The sequence below is a fragment of the Anomaloglossus baeobatrachus genome, chromosome 2 (genome assembly GCF_048569485.1).
Source record: "Anomaloglossus baeobatrachus isolate aAnoBae1 chromosome 2, aAnoBae1.hap1, whole genome shotgun sequence".
Classification (NCBI taxonomy): domain Eukaryota; kingdom Metazoa; phylum Chordata; class Amphibia; order Anura; family Aromobatidae; genus Anomaloglossus; species Anomaloglossus baeobatrachus.
Window position 1 is genome coordinate 541,195,251 of NC_134354.1, and position 19,201 is coordinate 541,214,451.

The 19,201-nt window shown below is 47.4% G+C and overlaps 1 protein-coding gene across 1 annotated transcript in view; it reads right to left on the minus strand.

Annotated features, from left to right (window-relative positions):
• PROZ (protein Z, vitamin K dependent plasma glycoprotein) overlaps window positions 1–19,201 on the minus strand; it is a 54,186-nt gene that overhangs the window by 30,291 nt on the left and 4,694 nt on the right. The window contains exon 2 of the mRNA XM_075334332.1: window positions 16,952–17,115. Coding sequence (XP_075190447.1) covers window positions 16,952–17,115 — 164 coding nt within the window. The remainder of the gene's footprint in view (window positions 1–16,951; window positions 17,116–19,201) is intronic.

Here is a 19,201-nt window from a genome sequence, read left to right on the forward strand (position 1 = left end):
ACCAGTCAAAAAGTATGAATCTATTCTCAATCCATACACTGAGTATGCACAGTTCAAACACAATAGGTTTATTCCATGCATGCACATCCCTCTAATCATTAGAGTGTAATCATACCTCCCAACTTTTCAAGAAAGGAAAGAGGGATAAAGTATGTGGCGCGCTGCGCGCGCCGCGGCAAATTTTGACCACGCCCCTAGTCACACCCCTAGCCACACCCATTTGGCAGTAAGGGTCATTCAGCAGATGCCCCGGACTGTTCATTCATATTTATAGCAGTCAGAATTTTTTTATATTTCTGTGTCACTATATGACATGTTGCTTATTTGTGCCTATCAATCCGTGTTCACACGTTGCATAAATTCTGTTTCTTTTTGTTTCTGTCTGCACCAAACTACACAATAACAATCTTCTCTGTTTTTTCCATTTTTGCTGCATTTTTTCTGCCTTTTCTCCATTATTTAATGCGTTTTTGGTTCATGCATTTTTGGTTCAGATGTGAATCTGCGTTTTTAAGTGTTTTTATTGTACAGAGAAGCTTTTTCCTGCATTTTTTTAAGCTCCATATAGAAACCTCCAGAGAAACACCCCCCCCCCCCTGAAAACCGCAGAATTCAGCAGCGTCTTTTCGTGGAATCACATCCACTTTACTTGGACAATTAAACACAGCAGAATAAATGTGCAAAGAAACAGCAGAAAAAAATGCAGCATTTACACTACATGTGAATATGGACTAATTGTCCAAGCAAAGTGGATGAGACGTCCTGAAATCTCCGCTCCTGGTGCGTGGAAAGACGCCGCTGAACTGTGCGGATTTGGTGTTTCTTTCTTTATAAGCTTCAGGATTCACATCAGCAACAAACATGTATCAAATAAGGGGGACAATGTATAAAAAATACCGCAAACATGCAATAATCAGAGAACATTGTTATTGCACTCTTGGCGCGGACACCTGCAGAAAAAATGCCGCATTTACGCTATGTGTGAACACGGCCTCAGTGATCCATTTTTATTACATTTTTTATGGGTTTTAATAAAGAAAAATAATAAATTGCGCCTTTTTTTTCCCGCCATTTACCGATCCCCATAAATAATCTGATCGCTGTGTTGTTCAGGTCATTACGATTACAGGGACACCAAATATGTCCATGTTATTTGCTGATTTGTGATGTTTATTATTTTATAAAAAAGTGCAATAAAATTACATTATTCTATTTTTTTTTATTATTTTTAGTAACTTTATTAGAAGAAAAAAAAAATCCTCTTTTCCTCTCCCTCTAGAATACAGGACATAGAGATGCTGCTCTGTACAATGGAGCTGTGTCCGGTGTAATCTGCTGTGTAAGAGGCTGCATTGTAGGTTCATTTATGTGAAATCCTCCCTCTGACATCATCAATCCTAGTGACTCAACAGCTAGAGCAGCTAGGAAAGCCAGGAGGCTGCTGGATACAAGTTTTGAACGTTGCTGGTTTGAATCCAAGGTGGTGAAGATAAAAAAAATAAAAATAAATTGTATTTGTATTTTTTTCCTCATTTCTTTATAGTAGTTTTATGGGAACAAACGAATCTGACTCTTTCACCAACATTGAGATACAGTATCTATCTCTATCCCTCTATCTATCTATCTATGATTCTATCTCTCTATCTATCTATCAATGATTCTATCTATCTATGATTCTATCCCTCTATCTATCTATGATTCTATCTCTGTCTATCTATTATCTGTCGTGTATCTATATATCCCTCTATCATCCATCTATCCCACTATCATCTATCCCTCCCTCTATCCCTCCCTCTATCCCTCCATTCATCCCTCCTTCTATCCCTCCATTCATCCCTCTATCATCCATCCATCCCTCCCTCTATCCCTCCATTCATCTCTCCATTCATCCCTCTATCATCCATCCATCCCTCCCTCTATCCCTCCTTTCATCCCTCTATCCCTCCATTCATCCCTCCTTCTATCCCTCCATTCATCCCTCTATCATCCATCCATCCCTCCCTCTATCCCTCCATTCATCCCTCAATTCATCCCTCTATCATCCATCCATCCCTGCCTCTATCCCTCCATTCATCCCTCTATCCCTCCATTCATCCCTCCCTCTATCCCTCCATTCATCCCTCTATCATCCACTCATCCCTCCATCCCTCCCTCTATCCCTCCATTCATCCCTCTATCATCCATCCATCCCTCCCTCTATCTCTCCATTCATCCCTCTATCCCTCCATTCATCCCTCCATTCATCCCTCTATCATCCATCCATCCATCCCTCCCTCTATCCCTCCCTCTATCCCTCTATCCCTCCATTCATCCCTCCTTCTATCCCTCTATTCATCCCTCTATCATCCATCCATCCCTCTCTCTATCCCTCCATTCATCCCTCCATTCATCCCTCTATCATCCATCCATCCCTGCCTCTATTCCTCCATTCATCCCTCCCTCTATCCCTCCATTCATCCCTCCCTCTATCCCTCCATTCATCCCTCCATTCATCCCTCTATCATCCATCCATCCATCCCTGCCTCTATTCCTCCATTCATCCCTCCCTCTATCCCTCCATTCATCCCTCCTTCTATCCCTCCATTCATCCCTCTATCATCCATCCATCCCTGCCTCTATCCATCCATTCATCCCTCTATCCCTCCATTCATCCCTCCCTCTATCCCTCCATTCATCCCTCCCTCTATCCCTCCATTCATCCCTCCATTCATCCCTCTATCATCCATCCATCCCTCCCTCTATCCCTCCATTCATCCCTCCATTCATCCCTCTATTATCCATCCATCCCTGCCTCTATCCCTCCATTCATCCCTCTATCCCTCCATTCATCCCTCCCTCTATCCCTCCATTCATCGCTCCATTTATCCCTCTATCATCCATCCCTCTATCCCTCCATTCATCCCTCTATCCCTCCATTCATCCCTCCATTCATCCCTCCTTCTATCCCTCCATTCATCCCTCTATCATCCATCCATCCCTGCCTCTATCCCTCCATTCATCCCTCCCTCTATCCCTCCATTCATCCCTCTATCCCTCCATTCATCCCTCCTTCTATCCCTCCATTCATCCCTCTATCATCCATCCCTCCCTCTATCCCTCCATTCATCCCTCCATTCATCCCTCCATTCATCCCTCCCTCCATCCATCTTTGCAGCTGAATAACCTGCTTCTGGTGTGTCACCTGCAGTATAGAGGTCAAGATAACAAAATCTTCCTATTGGTTTTAATAGAGGCAGTAGCTCAGTGGTTAGAGCTGCTGCCTTTGAAACAATGAACTCACAGTTCCACGAGTTCGAGCCCCGAAAATCCAGAGCCGATGATAATTTAATTTCTCTATCGTTTCATTGGGGGACACAGGACCATGGGTTATGCTGCTGTCACTAGGAGGCTGACACTAAGTAAACAGAAAAAGTTAGCTCCTCCCCAGCAGTATAACCCCTGAGCTGGAGGTGGGCTCAATCAGTTTTTTGCTTAGTGTCGTAGGAGGCTGATGTGGGCCGACTGGGCCCCTTCAGCCACTTGATTTTTTGCGTATATTTTTTCATTTTTTTTTTCTCGGCGACGCTCATCGCTCTCATCTGTTGGAATTCTCTTTTTCTGCAGGTATAGTTTCTCTACCTCAGCTCTCGCAGCCCGTGTGGGTACCACTCCCCTGGGTCGCAGAGGCTTGAGTCGTCGGGCCCTCTCCCCCGTCCAATTCCACGGTACCGCTCCCGGGTTGGCACGCGGGGCTGAACTTTCCGGAGCACCCCCTATTCACCCTGCGGTATCACCCCAAAGGGTGCAAGGGGCATACAGCAGGGACTGGACCTCGCAGCGCGTCTGGACTGTTTGATGGGGCCCGCAGCGCTGCTACACTACAGAGGTGCTCTCTCTCCCCCCACCAGCGTCCACCTCCCTGCCTGCCTGCCTCATTCTTCTTCTGCTGCCCGCAGCCAGTCTTCCGGTGTGCGGAGCAAGCGGACACAGGTGCAGAGCCTCCCACCTCCCCCCCCCCCCCCCCCCCCCCCCCCCCCCCCCCCCCCCTCGCCTGCACACTAGCAGATGCGACGCCGCCGATCAGGTAGGACGCCCCTCTCCTACCTTCTCCCGGGCGGATGCAATCTTTAGGCCCCGGTCCGGGCCTCGACCCCCACGTCCCCATCCGGACCATGCCACCTCGGGCGCTGCTAAAATTTAGGTCCCGGTCTGGGCCTAGTCGCCTGGCACCCCGGCCACGTCCGCGGAGCTCCCTGCCGACATCCGAGGTCGGGTGGATCCGCATCGCAGCTGCGCCGCCGCCGCTTCGTGAGTGGGTCCGCCGGCGCTGCCTCTGCCCGCGGCGGCAGCTTCCAAATTTAGTCCCCGGTCTGGGCCTAGCCGCCTGGCACCCCGGCCACGTCCGCGGAGCTCCCTGCCGACATCCGAGGTCGGGGGGATCCGCATCGCTACTACGCCGCCGCCGCTTCGTGGGTGGGTCCGCCGGCGCTGTCTCTGCCCGCGGCGGCAGCTTCAAAATTTAGTCCCCGGCTTCGGCCCTGTCTTCGGCGTCCCAGGCCCGCCTCCCGCGCAGCGCTATTGGCCGCCGGCCTCTCTGTCTCCGCCCTCCGCTCTGCTCCAGGCATCACTAGGGGGGTGGTGGACAGTTTTTTCCCGCTCTCTTGGGTCCGCCTCCAGCCCCCCCAGCGTCCATTTTAAATAAAGAAAAAAAAAAGAAAAAAAAAGGGATTAGGGCAGACTCCTGATCTGCGGATTGCTGAGGCTGCAGCAACCCTTATCAGGGAAAATGGGCCCAAAATAGCCACAATCTTTTAACGATAGTGGGTTTTTTATTTCTCACGGGTTGAGTCATTACTATATATGTGGATTAAGTTTATTAACTCTTACAGGTCTCAGCTTGAGATATTTGTTTTTTCGACCGGTAAGCTCAGGTCTACGCTTCCCTCAATTGGTTTTTACAACCACCGCAGCCACTGGCACTGCACACCCCGGCCCCCCGCCCCTGCCGAATAGTTAGCGCCTGGCTCTGGCCAGAAATCCCCTCGCTGGCATTCCTCGGGTTGGTGCGCATGCGCTGCGTCCCTGGCCGACGCTCGATCGGATCATCCACAGGACTGGCGCAATCCCCTCAGGGAGGTGAGTCCCATACCAGGGGCCATTTCTCTGCCGAAAGCGGACCCGCCAGGTCTCATCTTCTGCGGCCCCCCAGGTTTCACCTTAATCCCCAGGTCCAGACTGCCTTTCCTTCGGTAGCCTTTCGACCTCTCGGGTGATGGCCCAGGCTTGCCACCTCTGGTGAACTCCGAGCAGGACCTGGATGTTTTTGGCGCATGACAAATAGCCGGCTAGAAATGGTGAGTCAAGCCGTAAGGCTACGGACAGCCCTCTTCTCTCTGTGCACGCAGGTCTCCTTTAAGACATTTTGAGCGGACCCTTGATGTAATCAGTGGACATCCAGAGTTCGCTGAGTTTACCGCGTGATCACTGACAACAACCGGACACGACGTTTACCAGCGGTAAGTCTTGTCAGTATCATTATTCCTTTCTCCAAGGAGGTTTCGGACAGAATGGGCATGCTACACTGGAGTCGCTGTTTGATCACGAACAACACCCAGACACTGCGTTTACCAGCGGTAAGTTGTGCTATTGCCATTATCATTCCCCCAAAGGGCTCCGGAGAGAGGGGGCATGCCATCTTGAAGAGACGAATGTGGCGGGCCCCTGCGGTTTACAGGGGACATCCAGAGTTCGCCTTGCTGACTGCGTGAACATGGTTATTTCCCGGACACGTCGTTTACCAGTGGTAAGTCCCTTTATTTGTCATTACCCCTTCTCGAAGGGGGCTCCTAAAGGAAGGGGCACGCTACCCTGTAATCGAACCGCCTGGGTTCCTTCCGGCTTCTCGTCCCTAACGTGAGGCTCCGCAGGGACTCCACGGACACCCTACGCGGCGGACCACGTTCCACCTATGTCGACCCTGGACTGGTTATCATCTTCCGTGAGTACCCTCTCTTCACAGACCTGGTGTCTGATCGCGGCTCGGCCTGAGCCTCTAGCATCAGTGTGTACACCCGTCGGGACCTCTGACTCAGGATTAGGAACTGAAATCGACAGCTAAGGAGTCGCTGACTTCCCTTCCGACTGTACGTGATCGCCCCTTCGGAGATGGACGGGGCCAGTTGCTCCCCTAGGCTACATCAGGGTAGAGTACATCTCTCCCCTAGGCTACGTAAGGGAAGAGTACATCTCTTCCCGGCATCGGTCAGACGCATCAGGATCGTCCCCCCACCGCTATGTCCCAGTCCGTTCACGCCGCACCCGTCAGGGCGCCTCTATCCCTCCAACAGTCCCTCCGCCTCGCGTGACAGTGGACCGTTCCAGTTTTTTTTAAGAGCGCTTGCAGGGATCACTGTCCCTGCGCATACTACTCTACAGGGCGGCTAGGTTCACTCCGCCCAGAAACGACCTAGAGGACCAGAGTTCTCCCTTCAAGGGCCCGCGCTTGAGGTTTAGACCGTCATCATTACTTTTCGCTACTAGGGTAGCTGAGCTACCGGAGGGAGTCCTCTCAGATCCCGACCCGGTAGATCATCTCTTAGGCACGGTATTCGAGCCCGTCCACGGGTAGCTACTCCTCACGCAGGAGTAGTTTTCTACCTGGCGCAGAGTCCCGCGTACCCTTTGCCATCCGCGCCCGTTTTTTTTTTCCCATCAGTTTTTGCTATGCGAGCCCTCGGCAGTCTGTGGCGGGAATAGCAACGGTGCACTTACCAGATTCATCCTTGACTCTCCAGCGGACCGCACTGAAGAACGGAGTCAGGAAGGTTCCGTCTTCGTGGGGGACCCGCCAATCCCCTCCTTGCGGACCAGTTTTCACAACGTCCCTTGAAGCTCCCCTTTCCTCCTCTGGAGCATGTTATCAACCATCACCAGTCTCCCGTGCTAGGGTATCCTACTCCCCTCCGGTTTACAATTACTTCTCTGGGTCGGGGTGGCCCATTCAGGTTCCAGTCGGACCATGCCACAGCGGTGACATGCATCATCCTCCAGGGAGACGCAGGGAGTGTCAAGGCAAGGGAAGAAGCCTAGAAGATCTTGCTCTGGGACAGGTCTCTTCACTCACTAATCTCGGCTCCACATACCTAGCGTGACGTTTGGGCGGCCGATTTTCTCGGCAAGAAGGGCCTCGCTTAGGCAAATGGCTCCTCAACAGGGAAGTCACCAGCTAGTTCTCCGGCGAAGGAAGATCTCCAGTCGTGGTCCTATTGGTCTTGCGATCCAACTTTCAGGTCAATGGTGCATCGTGGGTGCCACCTGCTCTGGACTAGGTGACGATGCCCGCGTCCGGTCGTGAAGCCTGTTCAGGCTCTCGTGCATCTTCCCGCGTTTTCCCATGATCTCGAGGGTTCTCAATATGGACCAAGGCAGAAGAAGGGTCTGGAGTAGCCCAGGCGAGCATAGTTCACATAACTTACTCAACTCCTCGCAGATGCCCCGTGACTCCTTCCAGACCGCCCAGTTCATCCGTGTCGGGGCCCCTCTCTCTTCTACCAGGACTCAGAAGTCCCAGGTCAAGCGGGCTCACCAGTGGATCCCGGGTTGTGGCTCGGTCAGGTCTGATGTCAAGAAGATTGCAGACAATGATGAGGGCCGGGAGTACAGTTCCCTCGAGGATTTATTTCCACTCGTACATAGCTCCCCCGGTGGTATGAGGAGCACATCTGCCCTTCTTCTCTCTCTCCCTCCCCTCCTTCTTGCTGGCATTCTTCCAGTCAGATCTGGATGCGGCCCTCTCGCGTGTCCCTGTATTGACCAGGTGGCTGCTTGATTTGTTCGGGTTTTCGGAGTCCTCTCACTTCCCGTCCTTCGATCACGGCCTTCACTCAGAGAAGCGTCGATCTAGCTCGGCGGTATCTTCGGTCACTAGAAACGTGGGACCTTAATCCAGTGATGGTTTCGCTTCAGGGTACTCTTTTTCCCTGCTCCCACCTGTTTTGATAGGTGGGCTCCTCGTGGCCGTCTTTGGTTACAGACGGCATCAGGGCGGACAGCCCTCTTGTCGTTTTTTCACCTCCTTTTCCAGCTCCTCTAGCAGGACAAGGGGGGGCTCCGGCCAGAACCCTTCGTTCTGTCCAAGGCAGCTTGCTGTTCCTTCCAGAAGAGGAGTATAGGTTTCGGTGGTCGGTTCTAGTCTCCTCTCTCAGCCAAGATGGGGGCCTAGTTCGTTCCAGAGCTGGTACGAGCCCTCAGTCTTTCAGGTCTGCAGGACACCACTTTTCGGTTACACCGACAGTCAATCCATCCTTCCACCCGTTCCCAAGAGGCGCATGCCAGCGCCAAGGGCCAGATTTTCACATGGATCCATTCCTACATATGGTTAGGCTATCGCACGAAGGACGGACTTCCGCCGCGGTCTACCGAGCAAGGGGTACCCCTTGGACGGATGAACTTCAGACGTCGACTGACCAGGTCCCCTGGGTCGCCACTTGATCTTGTCGACATACCTTTACTAGTTTTTACCAGGGTCACACCCAAGCTTCGGCAGAGCCCAGTCTTGGCGTAAGGTTTGCGGGCGGCAGTCGCACACCTGTATCAAGGTAGGTGCTTGTAGGTCTGGGTCAAGCCCGACAGGGGGAAGCAGCTCCTTCCTATCTCTGGTGATGGTTCTCTTCCCACCCAGGGACTGCTTTTGGACGTCCCATGGTCCTGTGTCCCCCAATGAAACGATAGAGAAAGGAGGATTTTTGTGTACTCACCGTAAAATCTCTTTCTCTGAGTCTTCATTGGGGGACACAGCACCCACCCTGCTTGTGTTTTTTGTTATATATTAACTGCCGGTTACCCCAGTGGCCATATTCCCATGCCACTGGTCACACGACTAATGGTCATAGTTTTTACCTTGTTTTATCCAGGATTGTTTGGTTCTCCTCCTACTGCTTGTGCACTAAACTGATTGAGCCCGCCTCCGGCTCAGGGGTTATACTGCTGGGGAGGAGCTAACGTTTTCTGTTTACTTAGTGTCAGCCTCCTAGTGACAGCAGCATAACCCATGGTCCTGTGTCCCCCAATGAAGACTCAGAGAAAGAGATTTTACGGTGAGTACACAAAAATCCTCCTTTAATTTATTCACTCCACTGAGGGGAGGAGCCGGGACATCAGCTGTGAGCCGCGGGAGTGCGGGACAGCCCTGATAAATCCTGCAAGTCCCGCAGAATCCGGGACGGTTGGGAGGTATGGTGTAATGCATCTCGGTAAACTTGCTGGGAGGTGAAATGAACAAATATACTAAGTATTAGGGAGCTGTATGATTGTTGCTGGAGCCGGCTCCTTTCTCCTCCTGCAGCTGCGCAATCTCTTTAGCTGCTGACTGCAAACATGTTCTAAACCCGCAGTCCTCGGGTCGAATGCGGCACAGGATGGCTATTAATGTGGCCCAACATAGATTTCCAGTTGGCCGCAATTGGATAGTAGACTGATGCTTCTTTAAGTTTTGTTCAGAGACCCATGCGTGCACATCAGGAACAATGTATTGCTCCTGCTATTGCAGCTCTGTAGCTCCTTAGCCTGGCATCAGGCTTTGGGTTAGAGTACAGTATATATTCAGTTTATCTTATGATGTATACAACAGTTATGGTGTCTCCTATGTGATGTATATCAAGCAGTCTCAATGTATAATATGAGATGCAAATACAGCAGTTTCATTTTTCTTATCTGTTGTATACAGCAATCTTAGTGTCCAGTATGTGATGTAAATATAGCCTTCTCATGTCTTATATAAGCAGTTTCAGTGTATCCTATGTCATGTATATAGCACAGTCACATTGTATATCATATGTGATGTATATAGAACAGTTTCAGTGTATCCTATGTGATGTATATACAGCATGTAAGTCAGTAGCTCCACCGTGCATTCTATGTGATAATTTACAGCACAATCTCAGTGTATTCTATGTGATGTATACAGCAGTCTCAATGTATTCTATGTAATATATACAGCAGTCTTAATATATTCTATTTGATTTATAGAGCAGTCTCAGCATATCCTATGTGATGAATATAGAACAGAATCTCAGTGTAATTTATATGATGTATCAGTGTATCCTTTGTGGTGTATACACCAGTCTCAATTTCTCCTATGTTATGCATATACAGAAGTCTATTGTCTTCTATGTCATGTGTGTACAGCATTCTCAGTGTATGCTATGTGATGTATACAGTACAGTCTCAGTGTCTCCTATGTAATGTATATATCACAGCCTCAGTGTATCCTATATAATGTATATGCAGCAGTCTTATGCGGGCGTCACACGATACGATCTATCGTGTGATCGCACGAGCGATTGTACCCGCCCCTGTCGTTTGTTCATCACGGGCAAATCGCTGCCCGTGTCGCACAAAGTTATTAAACCCCCGTCACACGTACTTACCTGCTGGGCGACGTCGCTGTGGGCGGCGAACATCCACTTCCTGAAGGGGGTGGGTTGTTCAGCGTCACTGCGACGTCACACAGTCGCCGCCCAATAGAAGCGGAGGGGCGGAGATGAGTGGGACGTAAACATCCCGCCCGCCTCCTTCCTTCAGCATTGCTGGCGGGACGCAGGTAAGCTGTGTTCATCGTTCCCGGGGTGTCACACGGAGTGATGTGTGCTGCCCCGGGTACGATGAACAATCTGCGCAAATAAGATTAAACAATTTTTTAAAAATGAGCGACGTGTACACGATACACGATTTACAAACGATTTGCAAACGTTAAGAGTCGCTCTTAGGTGTCACACGAGACGACGTCGTGAACGATGCCGGATGTGTGTCACGAAAACCGTGACCCCGACGACATATCACACGATAGATCGTCTCGTGTGACGCCCGCATTAGTGTATCCTATGTGATGTATACAACAGTCTATGTATCTATGTGATGAATATACAGTAGAATCTCGGTGTATTTTATGTAATGTATACAGCAGAGTCTCATTGTATCTTTTGTGATGTATACACCAATCTCAGTGCATCCTAAGTGATGTATATACATCAGAGTCCCAGTGTGTCCTATGTGATATATACTTCAGCCTCAGTGTTGCGTTTTAGTTGAAATTTTCTATATTAGTGATCACATTCTTGGGACCTGCGGGATGATTTTAATACACTTCCCGAGGTCTGTGCATAATTAGGATTGTTAAGCCTTTTGTCATATTTTTTTTGCTTTTATGTGGTGAGAGAAATCACAAAGATTATGCACAGACCTTCTTTTTGCTCATCAGCTTTTATTAATGTTTCTGTGTTTCATGTGAATCCAAAGACAACTCTTCTACTTCTGATGTGACCAAGAGACTCCAAAAGGTTGGACATGTCAGTTTTAAAACGTCCCAGTAGAGTTACATGAGGACCAATTTGGCGGTTTTAGGATGCCAGTGCTAAGCGTTAAGGGAATTCTAGTAATTACACAAAGGAAACCGGCTTGCGTGTCTGGAGCACCAAAATAAATAATAATACAAAAAATGTATATAGGGGCCTTTATTGTTTTGAAAATAAAGTGGTCAGTAGTCCTTTTACTGTAAATCAAGATATTTAGAATGACTGTACAAGATAAGACTCAGCCTATAGCAAATGTGACAATAAAGACCTTTTCTAGTGCTAATTAACAGCTAAAAGCTGCTATAGAAGAAATATTGAATTATCAACTATGTGCAGGTCATGAATGTTGAGGGTAAGAATTGAGTAAACTGAAATACTTAAGTCAGCCATTTTATAGACTCAAATATATAGTTTAGTTGATGTAACCTAACATATATTTATGAATACTTTTGTTTCTTACTAACACATTTATTTATATATATATATATATTAGCTGTAGTACCCGGCGTTGCCCGGGATAGTAACTGTCTCTCTCCCAGTCTCTGTCTGTGTGTCTCTGTCTGTCTCTCTGTCTATGTCTTTCTTTGTCTGTCTGTATTTGTATCAGTCTGTCTCCATCTCTGTGTCTGTCTGTCTCTATCTCTGTGTCTGTCTCTCTCTTTACCCGTCTGTCTCTTTCTCAGTCTGTCTCTTTGCCCGGCTGTCTCTTTGCCCGGCTGTCTCTTTGCCTGGTCTGTCTCTTTGCCTGGTCTGTCTCTTTGCCTGGTCTGTCTCTTTCCCGGTCTGTTTCTTTCCCGGTCTGTTTCTTTCCAGGGCTGTCTCTTTCCAGAGCTGTCTCTTTCCAGAGCTGTCTCTTTCCAGGGCTGTCTCTTTGCCCGTCTGTCTCTGTCTGTCTCTTTCCACCTCTGTCTCTGTATGTCTCTGTCTATCCATCTCCCCACCAACATCATATTACCTCACACATGCTTCTTCTTCTTCATACTAAGTTTATTTTGTTCCTATAGCAACCACTGACAGTTGCTATTAATAGCCTATAGCTCCCACCTCCATTCAGTTTAATGAAAGCAGGATTTTGGAGATTAACTGTAAAGCGCAGGGTTACATTTTCCCGTTGAAACATAGTCTATGACAATCCCTGGGTCACATGAGGCGTCTGTGCAAAATTTCGTGATTGTAAATGCGATGGTGCGGATTCCTTTAGCGGACAGACATACACACATATATACATACATACACTGAGATTTATATATTAGATATATATATATATATATATATATATATATATATATATTCAGTGATTTTCCTTAATACAAAATGCTAGCACATGTAATTCAAAGATGGCACCTGCATCGTGGACACCGCCTAAAGCTGGGTTCACACTAAACGACAGCGACAACGACGTCGCTGTTACGTCACCATTTTCGGTGACGTAACAGCGACCTTGTAAGTCGCTGTTATGATCGCTGCTTAGCTGTCAAACACAGCAGAAGCAGCGATCATAACGTCGCTGTGTTACATGTTCAGAGAGCAGGGAGCCGCGCTTAGCGCTGGCTCCTTGCTCTCCTAGGTACAGTACACATCGGGTTAATTAACCCGATGTGTGCTGCAGCTACATGTCACAGTGCAGAGAGCAGGGAGCCGCGCGCACTGCTTAGCGCTGGCTCCTTGCTCTCTTTGCTACAGTATACATCGGGTTAATTACCCGATGCATACTGCAGCCACATGTCACAGTGCAGGAGCCGGCGCTGGCAGCAAGAGCGGAGGCTGGTAACCAGCGTAAACATCGGGTAACCAGGGAAAGGACTTCCCTTGGTTACCCGATGTTTACGCTGGTTACAGCTTACCGCAGCTGCCAGTGCCGGCTCCTGCTCGCTTCATTTCGTCGCTCTCTCGCTGTCACACACAGCGATGTGTGTGTCACAGCGGGAGAGTGACGACGAAAAAATGAAGCTGGACATTCAGCAACGACCGGCGACCTCACAGCAGGGGCCAGGTCGTTGCTGGATGTCACACACAGCGACAGCGACGGGACGTCGCTGCAACGTCACCGAAAATGGTGACGTAGCAGCGACATCGTTGTCGTTGTCGCTGTGTGTGACACCAGCTTTAGGTGATAAGGAGATTGAAAACACCCAAAGTTTGGAACAACCAATCCAGTAGAGACTATGCAAGTTGCTACATGCCCAGAGCCCGACCTGCGATATCTGATTGGACTACATATTTTGTCTACAGCCTTTTCTTATCTAGAACTATAAAGTTTTGTGAACAATAAACTCACATAGAATCTCTGGCTTCTGTCATGGAGAAGGTTCATAACTGACTCGTAGTCTGTTATTTTAGTCTTTCTCATGTGCACACATGACATTATAATCCGAACACGGCAGTCAGACCTTAAGAAACTCATTGTAGTCTCACCTCAACATGAACACCCATTAAAATATTGTGATTATAGCCTCTTAGAAATCCTACCGTGAAAATGTTAGAATGCCCTTATGGTAAACCCTCAGATCTGGTTGTCTATAAGGGTGAAGATGGGCAATTTTGCTTAATCATCTCAGACATATAATCACATAGGGATATGCTTTTTTTTCCCCCTCTTTTTAGATGGAATTCCTTGCTCATAGATATGTACAAGTGCATCTCAATAAATTAGAATATCACCAAAAAGTTATTATATTTCAGTTCTTCAATACAAAAAGGAAACATATATTATATAGAGTCTTTACACACAGAGTGATCTATTTCAAGTGTTTATTTCTGTTAATGTTGATGATTATAGCTTACAGCCAATGAAAAGCCAATAGTCATTATCTCAGAAAATTAGAATATTATATAAGACCAACTGAAAAAATGATTCTTAACTCATAAATGTGGCGTACTGAATAGTAGCTACCGTAAATGTACTCAATACTTGGTCAGTGCTCCTTTTGCATGAATTACTGCATCAATGTGGTGTGGCATGGAGGCAATCAGCCTGTGGCACTGCTGAGGCGTTATGGAGGCTCAGGTTGCTTTGATAGCAGCCTTCAGCTCGTCTGCATTGCTGGTTCTGGTGTCTCTCATCTTCCTCTTGACAATACTCAATAGATTCTCTATGGGGTTTAGGTCAGGCACGTTTGCTGGCCAATCAAGCACAGTGATACTGTGGTTATTAAACCAGGTATTGGTACTTTTGGCAGTGTGGACAGGTGCCAAGACCTGCTGGAAAATTACATTTCCATCTCCAAAAAGCTTGTCGGCAGAGGGAAGCATGAAGTGCTCTAAAATTTCCTGGTAGATGGCTGCACTGACTTTGGTCTTGATAAAACACAATGGACCTACACCAGCAGATGACATGGCACCCCAAACCATCACTGATTGTGGAAACTTCACACTAGACCTCAAGCATCTTGGATTGTGGCCTATCCACTCTTCCTCCAGATTCTGGGACCTTGATTTCCAAATGAAATGCAAAATTTACTTTAATCTGAAAACAACACCTTGGAAAACTGACCACCAGTCCAGTTCTTTTTCTCTTTGTCCCAGGAAAGATGCTTCCTGCATTGTCTATTGGTCATGAGTAGCTTGGCACAAGGAATGCGGCACTTGTAGCCCTTGTCCTGGACACATCTGTGTATGGTGGCTCTTGAAGCATTGAGTCCGGCATCTGTCCACTCCTTGTGAATCTCCCCCAAATTTTTGAATGGCCTTTTCTTAACAATCCTATCAAGGCTGCGGTTAGCCTGATTACTTGTGCACTTTTTTCTACCACTCAACTTTCCATTAATATGCTTGGATACAGCACTCTGTGAACAGCCAGCCTCTTTAACAATGACATTTTGTGGCTTACCCTTCTTGTGGAGTGTGTCAATGACTGGCTTCTGGACATCTGTCAAGTCAGCAGTCTTCCCCATGATTGTGTAGCCTACTGAACCAGACTAAGGGACAATTTTAAATGTTTAGGAAGCCTTTGCCGGTGTTTTGTGGTAATTATTCTAATTTTGTGAGATAATGACTTTTGGCTTTTCATTTGCTGTAAACCATAACTAACAAGAAATAACAGAAATAAACACATGAAATAGATCACTCTGTTTGTAATGACTCTATATACTGTGTTTTCTCCCGCAGCACGGGTGTCACACGGCCCGCACCCGTACCACACGGGTGTAGTGTGGATGCGGTCCCGTGTGACATGCGCCGGAGAAAACACACGTGTCAGTGGGAAAAAAAAACAACATTTACTCACCTTCTCCAGCCCTCCTGTCTCTGCCGCTGCTGCCTCTTGCTGCCGACCGCCTCTCATTATTCTCATTGAATATTCACTTCACTGCCTGGCAGCAGCAGCAGCGGAGAGACGGGAGGGCTGGAGACCAAGCATCAGCACCGCGGACAGCAGGAAGGACCAGGTGAGTATGTTAATTACCGGTTCTACGTGTGCTATCGCGGATAGCACACGTAGAACACACGTGTCCCGCACGTACCAGAGACACGTACTTACCTGTACGCAACGCGCAGGGGAAATAGGTGTCTCTCGGCACGTGCGTGAATTTCACGTGAGTGTGGCAGAGGCCTAAGGGGTACTTTGCACACTACGACATCGCAAGCCGATGCTTGCGATGCCGAACGCGATAGTCCCCGCCCCCGTCGCACATACGATATTGTGTTATAGCTGCCGTAGCAAACATTATCACTTCACATGGACTTACCTGCCCTGCGACGTCGCTCTGGCCAGCAAACCGCCTCCTTATTAAGGGGGTGGGTCGTGCGGCGTCACAGCGACGTCACACGGCAGGTGGCCAATAGAAGCGGAGGGGCGGAGATGAGCCGGACGTAAACATCCCGCCCACCTCCGTCCTTCCGCATAGCCGGCATGAGCCGCAGGACGCAGGTAGGAGATGTCCATCGCTCCAGCGATGTGTGATGCTGCTGGAACGAGGAACAACATCGTAACCTCGGTCCTTCCGTAATTATGGAAATGACCGACGCTACACCGATGATATGATTTCGACGCTTTTGCTCTCATTAATTGTATCAAAAACGATTTACACACTCTGATATCGACAGCAACACCGGATGTGCGTCACTTTCGATTTGACCCCACCTACATCGCACCTACCATGTCGTAGTGTGCAAAGTACCCCTTAGAATTCAAGGACCAATAGCGGCAATTTATCCTGTTTTTAAAGTCCATTTTACCTGTACAGTTCTCACCTGAGAGTAGCATAATATAGGGGCAGACACAATGATTCCAGCAATGTGTCACTTCCTTAGCTGATGGTGTCATTTTGATAACATCACCAGAGATTTACTAGTCCAGTGATGATAATCTCCTATTAACAAAACAGTGATTTTCTAAAACCTACAACAAGCTACCCAGTAAGTTACACATCGCTGGAATCAGGGTCTCTGTCTCTACATTATACTGCTGTCAAATTAGGTGGAGAATACCTGATAACAGATTTCGTTTTAATGTGTTATTATATTTATTAGAATGTATTTTTGATCTTTTTATATCTCCCTGTAGTGATTTATTTGGAATCCTTTATTATTTGAATGACATAAGTAGAAAGATTACATTATGTATTATATTTGCATTCTTAGGAAACTTTGAAGAAATAATGTAAACCACAATGAGTACTCACAGTTTTATCTGTGTCCTCAAATGTTTCTCTCGCCTCCTCATATGTGCAGATTTCTTCTAGACATTCTCTTTCTAAATCTCCTTTTCTTAATTCCTCTAAATGAATGAAGTTGGCTCTCTTGGTTCTTTGGAATACTTGGTTAGCATTTTCACTGGATAAGAAAACTGTGGAGAATATAATGTGTTTAGTCTTGATATTTTTGGTACAAGTTATTTTTCAAATGGCATTATACAATAGCATGAGATTTTTCACATCATAAGGCCTCATTCATATACCAGAAACTCCCCCCATAAAACAATCAGATATCCAACAGTGTGCAAGATCAGATATGCATGGGTGATTGATCAGTGTGTCTGTTTTTATCATCATTTTGTTTTCTCATGTAAAAAAAAAAAAATTAAAATTTGTATTCATTAAGGTATATGCACACACCGTCACCCTTGCGACTAGTCTCTGCGCATATTGAACCTGACAGGTTGACTCTAAGGCAGGCTTTGCACGTTGCGACATCGCAAGCCGATGCTGCGATGTCGCACGCGATAGTCCCCGCCCCGTCGCAGGTACGATATCTTGTGATAGCTGGCTGAAAATTATCGCTACGCCAGCTTCACATGCACTCACCTGCCCTGCGACCGTCGCTCTGGCCGGCGTCCCGCCTCCTTCCTAAGGGGGCGGGTCGTGCGGCGTCATAGCGACGTCAAACGGCAGGCGGCCAATAGTGGCGGAGGGGCGGAGATGAGCAGGATGTAAACATCCCGCCCACCTCCTTCCTTCCGTAGACCCACCGGCGGCAGGTAAGGAGATGTTCCTCGCTCCTGCGGCGTAACACACAGCGATGCGTGCTGCCGCAGGAACTAGGAACAGCATCGTACCTGTCGCGCCAGCATAATTATGGAAAAGTCGGCGCTTGCAACGATGATACGATAATCACGCTTTTGCGCTCGTTAATCGTATCATCTCGAATTTACACACAACGATATCGAAAGTGACGCCGGATGTGCGTCACTTTCGATTTGACCCCACCGACATCGCACGTGCGATGTTGCAACGTGCAAAGCTGCCCTAAGTGTCTTTTTTTTTACTCAGTTCCAGAACACTTGCTACATCGTTTTTGACCACCAATGTTTTGGGGGGGGGTTTAGTGTTTTTCCTTCATTTTGGATTATTTCTTTTACTGGCATTTTCTATTTTTTTTTCTATTCTCCATTCAACAATGAAAAACTTCTAGTGGTTTCTGAAGCAAATCTCTGGGGAAACGCTCAAATAAACTTCTGGGCCACTTCTGGCCATTTTCAGACTGGTAAATACTTGAAGAACGTTCAATCAGTTCTTGTGGCAGCTTAACATCTTTTGAAGCAAAGCCTAAAGTGAGTAAAAAATGCTCAAAAGCATGAACTTTTGTACAGCAAGTCATTTTTACATATAAATGCATATGTTTATTCTTTTACGCATCTTCGGGGCACTCCTTAAAGTCGATTTCAGGTAAATCTGCCTAAAAAAGATGTGTGCACCTACACTTACAATGTTAAAAATGGACAATGTGCAAATTGCATATAGGTGGCATCTGTAATTCCACAGACCCATAGATTTATGGTGATTTTGATCCATGACTCATTAAAAACGGACATATGGTTTTTTTTCTGTTATGTGAACATCCCAATGAACTATAATGGATAAAAGTTCTAGTGACAAAAAACAAGGTAGAACATATATGGGAAAAACATCTAGATGAGGTCTAGAAATTACACAACTTTCACTCAGAGTTCTCCATATATTTTGTTGACTGCAACGGTTGCTGCATGAAACGAGTCTAAAGATTGTGTGAAATACATTAATATTTCTAACCAGCAGGTGGCATTGTATACTCTGCTTACTATTTATCATAGACTAATCCATTTATACATTGTAACTTAACTGCTGACATCTGCTGCGCAACATAAGGTACAGCAGCAGAATAGCAAGTACTGTAGTTATTTATTTTACTCACTTATATAGCGCTAAGGCTATGTGCGCACGTTGCGTATTTGCATGCAGTTGCGCTGCGATCTGCACCGCAGCGTAACTGCATGCGTCCTGCGTCCCCAGCATAATCTATGAAGATTATGTAGGAGACGTGCGCACGTGGCATCTTAGAGCGCGTTCTAAGAAGTGACATGTCACTTCTTTCCTGCGCTCTGCATGCAGCTCCCACTCTATCTATGGGAGGGGCTGCAGTCAGAGCGCATGGAATCGGCTTTTTTTTATTACTAC